At 57.1% G+C, this 5967-nt stretch overlaps 1 protein-coding gene across 1 annotated transcript; it reads right to left on the reverse strand.

The window, feature by feature from the left end:
- Nucleotides 1-1258: 1258 nt before the first annotated feature.
- LOC103780551 (WSC domain-containing protein 2-like) lies at nucleotides 1259-4762 on the reverse strand. The gene is made up of 2 exons (XM_008948241.1): nucleotides 4411-4762; nucleotides 1259-1377 (listed from the first exon to the last, which is right to left on the reverse strand). The coding sequence occupies exons 1-2, from the start codon at nucleotides 4760-4762 to the stop codon at nucleotides 1259-1261; spliced, it is 471 nt and encodes a 156-aa protein (XP_008946489.1).
- Between the last annotated feature and the right edge of the window lie 1205 nt (nucleotides 4763-5967).

The raw sequence follows: 5967 nt of genomic DNA on the forward strand, positions 1-5967 counted from the left end.
ATTTTATCGCATTTCCCTGACTATTCTTATTCTTATTCTTATTCTTATTCTTATTCTTATTCTTATTCTTATTCTTATTCTTATTCTTATTCTTATTCTTATTCTTATTCTTATTCTTATTCTTATTCTTATTCTTATTCTTATTCTTATTCTTATTCTTATTCTTATTCTTATTCTTATTCTTATTCTTATTCTTATTCTTATTCTTATTCTTCTATTCTATCTTGTTCTTACTCTTATTCTTATTCTATTCTATTCTATTCTATTCCATTCCATTCCATTCCATTCCATTCCCAACAGGTTCCCACAGGGCTCCATATCTGACCCAGCACTCTTTACACTCTTCATAAACAACCTGAGTGATGGGATCAAACGTACCCTGCTGGACTTTCCTGCTCCCACCAAACTGAGTGGGGATGGGGACACCTTGAAAGGGACACCTCACCTGCAGGAAGACCCAGATAGGCTGGAAGAGTGGGCTACCAAGTTCAATATGACCCATGCCAAGGTCTTGCCCCTGGGAAAACACAATCCAGGAGTGCAGCCCAGGCTGGGGAGCAGCTCTGTGGAAAGGGACTGGGGCTCCTGGTGGGCAACGAGCTCAGGAGGAGTGACCAGGGTGCTGCTGTGGCAAAGCCCACAGGATGCTGGGCTCCAGGATTTAAAGGGTGGCTACAAAGATGGAGCCAAAAAAAAGGTTGGACCAGATGATCCTTGAGGTCTCTTCCAACCTGGTCTTCTATAATCCTACGTTTCCATGCTGTTCTAAGGGAATGGGGCTCCCTGCTCCTCAAGAGATCCTAAAGCAGGGGACAGTGACACTTCTTCCAGGCAGGGAGGGTGTAACGGGTGGTGGCAGAGCAGGAAGAAGGGACAAGTGGGGAAAGGAGAAAACTCTGGCAGTGAGGGATCCCTGTGTCTCCCTGGCTGCTCACCCGGCGAGCTGGGAAGGTCTGGAGAGGGGGTTTTGGTGGGGGGGAAGCCTTTAGGTGGGGCCAGCAATGGGTGGGTAGCACTCATGGCACCCAATATTGGAGCCCTTACACCCTCCTACCCCAGATGAGGATGGAGCCCCTCATCCTCCCAACATTTTTCCAGGAATCCTGGAAACCAAACCAACCCACATCGAAATGACACAAAGGGGACGGAAAAAGGCGGCGGATGGGAGGAAGAGGAAGGGAGCAGCAGGGGGTCGTGTGGGGCAGAGAATAGCCAGAGGGGTTGGGAAGGGATGAAGACAGGGGGCTCATCTCCCACCCTACCTCTCGGCACAGTTGTCCTGGCAACGGAAGACTGTCATCTTCTTGTAGTCCAAGAAGGACACGCCACGCAGCGTCCGCCGGCGGGGGTCGTCCACGTAGCACCCCACGTACCTGGCTGGGGCCCAGGGGGAGGAGAAGGGGGGGTGAGGACCAGCCAGAGCTGAGCCCACTGATTCCCACCCTCCCCACACCCTGATTTGTCCCAAAATAGGGAGGTGCAGCAAAGCATCCTGTTTATTTGCTACAAGGGAGAGGTCAGGAAAGCCCAGAGATGCTCGCTACAGGTAGAAAAGATGCTGTGGCTCTGCACCCCCCCATCCTCTTCCTTCCCACCAGCCCCAAAAAGCAGCCAAGTGGCCCCACAAAATTAATTACGTGGTGAAATCACCCATCCAATTCACTCTGACTCTGCCAGGAACACAGGGGTGGGCAGAGTGGGGAAAACCAGTTTAAAACCAATTTTTCCTCCCCAGCAGCTCGTGTTCCTCAGCCCCAAAGATCAATGCCAGAGGATGTTTGCCCAGAGCTAACCCTGGGTAGAGGCTGGTGCCTGTGCAGAGCCAGTGAAGATGCTGGTAGACAGGGAATAGAGCTGAATCAATAGTTAGGATGGAACCTCTGGTTTGTCCAAGGCAAAATCCCAGTCACCTCCTGGCCCATGTGCCTGTTGGGATGCTCCCTGTTGGCTCTGGGCTCCCTCATCCTCAGGGAATCTTTGGCTTTTCATTATCCTGTTCCACTCTCAGGGCATCTCCTGCAAGATGCTGGCACAGGGGGGACCCCATCCTGGAGAAATCCTGGAGCCCCTGGCTTTGAGGTGCTGCTGCAAGGTCCCAGCACTGGGACACAAAAGGAGAGGCTCCCATCCCTCCAGAGCCACAGGATCCTGAGCTAGGGGGTTGATTTTCACATCACCAAACACCTCTCCAAGCAGGGCTCTGCTCCCAACACCCCAGGCAAGGGACTTTGGGAAAGCACCAGGAGATCTGGCAGCCCAGGATGGGGTAGGAGCAGTGGTGAGGGCTCCTCTGCTCTGGTTGGAGTGAAGCCATGGCTCTAGGCAAGCAAGGTGCATGAAGACCACCTTGTGTCTCTCCTTCCATCCCACACCAGATCATCCCTCTAACAGCAGAGCATCTCCACGTGTGCCACTCCAAAAACACTTTCCACCTCCAGCTTGTGTTTTGTAGCTGTTGGGGGGGTCCCTGAACCAACTCCCCACTGAGGTTGTGCCCCAGGCACAGACCTCCACACCCTCCTCATGGTGTAGACCCCACCAGCACTCCAAACCAGCTGCCCTCAGCCAGCCTGGAGGAAGGTGGAGGAGAAAGTCAGGGAGAAATGTGCCTGAGAAAGGTTTAACCCCCACGGAGCCATAACTCAGTGCTCCAAATAATTCCCATCACAACGTGGGGGCTCATTCTGCTCCTGACAGATCTCTACTGGTGCAGGATCACTCCAGACATCTGCACAGAGCTGGGGACTGATGGGCATTCCCTTCAATCCATTGCTCTTGACAGATGCAGGCTGCAGCTTATTAGGAAGGCAACTGGAATAATTAGGGAAGATACGAGGACAACAAACGAGGGAGGAGAGAGCAGAGGGAGATGCTGGAAGGCTCCTGGTGGGGTCAGGCAGAGCTTGGAGGAGGGTGCTGGGCTGTGAGAGGTTGACCTGCCCCAGCACACAGTGCCAAGGGGAATTTTGGAGCACGTTGGAGGCTCAGCAGACACCCAGATCCACCCAGCAGCAGGCACCAAATTCCCCAGACGTCTCCATCTCCCTCTGCCAGGAGCAAGGCTGGGCACTGGGGCTCTTGGCACCTTCAGCTGCATGCCTGGGGGTGCCTGGTCCCCTCTTCCAGCATGGCACTGCCTGCTCCTGTCACTGGGAATGGCTGGAGCCACCCCAGCAGAGGCCCAGGGGAGGGGTGTGTGCAGAGAGGGGGTGACTGCGGGCACTGCCAGGCTGGGGCTGGTTCTTGCTCCCCCCCCCCGACTTCACCCTCCAAAAATGCTCCCAAATTTGAGGCAGGAGATGCTCCTTCACTTGGGGATGCTGACAGGGCTGCCCTTTGCCCCACGCCTTGGCATGACCCTGTTAAGAGCTGGCTCCTCCTGCCAGCCTGCCAGGGAAGCAGCGGGCACCTCGGAGAGGAGCAGGGGAGGGAGGTGGGTGCTCAGCACCCATCCCCTGAGGCTCCACCAGCCCCCAGGCATGCCAGGCTCAAGGGATTCCTCCAGCTGGAGAATTTCTCCACACCATCAAGCTCAGGAGCTGCTGAGATGCTCGTGGGGTGGCACCTCCCCCCCTCCAGCCAGGCACTGCCCACCCTGAGCCATCCCATGGGATATTCCCAGAGCACCCACGAGCACTGAGTCAGCACAGTGACCACTATGAAACCAGTTTGCCACTGGGTTGGGGGTTCCTGCTTCTCTCTGAGCCACACACCCCCTCTCCAGCAAGAGTCTGGGCTCCCAACCCAGGTTGCCCAAGGAATGGCCTGTGCCAAGCCCCACAGGGCATCTCCTGGGCAAGGCTGGCTCTGGTCCTGTCCCTTGTTCCTTGGGAGCAGCGCCCGACCCCCCCCTGGCTCCAGGCTCCTGTCAGGGGCTGCGCGCACGCAGCTCCTTTGCTCCAGGCTCAGCACCCCCAGCTCCCTCAGCTGCTCCTCAACCACATTTGGGCTCTAGACTCCAAATCAAACACATCAAAACCACAATTAGAACTGAATTTGGCCCGTGGTTTAGCCAAAGGATGGGATGAAGATGGGGTGCAGCCTCTCCCCCAAGAAGTACCTGTCCCAGAAAGGGGTGGCTCAGAGCTTGGTGATGCATAAATGGGAACGAGTGAAGATGGAGAGGTGGAGGTGGAATAGTGGCACTTGGGGAGGGAGGAAGGAGGACAAAGAAGGAGGAGAAGATGCTCACAGGAACATCCTCTTGCGCCCAGGTTTCCAAAGCTTCCCCCCAGGCAATGGGGGAAGAAAATCTTCACACTCAAGCAGCCCATGCTTGTGGTTTACCAGCAAAAACAGACACTCCCTGGGGGGGCACGACCCAACCACCTCATCTCCCACCACCCCAGCACTCAAGACTTCCCCGGGGTGAAAAGGAGGGGTCGAGAGGAGAGATCCCCCAGCCCTTACCTCTGTCCTCCTCCTTCTCGTGGCCGCTCCTGCCCCTGAGTGCCCTGCTGTGGCCGTGCTCCCCAGCTCTGCCCCTCTCTGCCAGCTCCTTGGAGGTGGTTTTCAGCCAGGGGCCGGGTCGCCGTGGCCCCTTGGGCATCTCCTGGAAGCCACGGCTCAACTGCATCACCCCCAGGTAGGGCAACCCGGGTCCCTGGGGGCCACGCCGGCTCCCTGGCACCGTGGGCTCCCTGGAGAAGCCTGAGTGGAGGAAAAGCAAACTGCCAGCAGCCAGGTAGAGAGCCAGCAGCGTGAGGAAACGCACGGGCTTCCTCCGAAAGCACCGCTGCAGCTTCACCAAGAATTTGGCCATAGCCTCTTCATCCCTTCCCCGGCAGCCAGCGCCGTGGGGAGATGCTCTCCAACCCTGGGGGTGCTCTGAGGAGTTGGGGGATCCCCCCCTCTCGGGCTGCACCACAAAAGGAGGCTGCAAGGTGAGGCTCTTCAAAGCTCCTGCCAGATCCCAGCGAGTCCAGGAGGGTTGGGTGGGTTTTGGGGTCGCCACGTCGTGCAAAGTGGGGGTCTCTGTGGGGCTGGTTGGGGTTTAGTCTCCCCCTGGCAAAGCCCCCCCGGGGTGCCCAAGAGCTGTGGATGCTGGAGGGGTTGTGTGCAGGCAGCTCCAGGGCTCAGGGGCAGCTGCAGCTCTCCCAGCTTGGTGGATCCTGTGAGCATCCCTCGATGGGAAGGGCAGAGAGAGGAGGAGAAGCTCCTGGGACCCTTTGGCTAAGGGAGCCCCATTCATCTCACTCCCAGGGGGAGACATCCACCTGCAAGTCAAAGAGAAAGGCAAGCTTAGGAGAGATCCCAGGACACAGGAGGATGGTCCTGCCCCGGGGAGGAAGGACGCCCAGGCTCTCCTCATCCTCCCAGCACGAGGGTGTGGGATGGGGGAGATGTGGGTGCAGCAGGAGCTGCCACAGCCCAGGGTGAGGAGGAGAGGAAATGGCCTCAAGTTGCTCCAGGGGAGGTTTTGATTAGATATCAGGAAGAATTTCTTCACTGAGAGAGTGGTGAGGCATTGGAACGGGCTGCCCAGGGAGGTGCTGGAGTCCCCATCCCTGGAGGGGCTCAAAAAATGAGTAGATGCAGCTCTTGAGGTCTAGTGGTCAGGGAGATGTTAGGGGGAAGGTTGGATTTGATGACCTTGGAGGTCTTTTCCAGCCACGGTGATTGTGTGAGGAACAGGGGTCCCCACCCCCCAGCCTCGTGGTGCAGGAGGGTGCAACAGCTCTGGGGCACGTGGAGGTTTCTGATTCCACCCTGGTTTCACCCAGGAGAGGATGAACTCTGCACACACACAGCCATGCACTTGTGAGTGCACGTTTCACCCCCAGATCTGGATGCTCCCATGCCCCAGCCAGCCCCAAGCAAAGCCCCCAGCAAGGGGACAGGGTGAGAGCTGGGTGGGAGGCTGCTGGGACACCCAAGCACCCAACAAGGCTGGAAGGTCCCACAGGAGCATGTCCCCAGGTCATCCCCAGCGTGGCTCCCCCACAAACCCACCCTTCACAGGGTCCT

Source organism: Merops nubicus, unplaced genomic scaffold (assembly GCF_000691845.1).
Source record: "Merops nubicus isolate BGI_N331 unplaced genomic scaffold, ASM69184v1 scaffold22099, whole genome shotgun sequence".
In the NCBI taxonomy this organism is placed as follows: domain Eukaryota; kingdom Metazoa; phylum Chordata; class Aves; order Coraciiformes; family Meropidae; genus Merops; species Merops nubicus.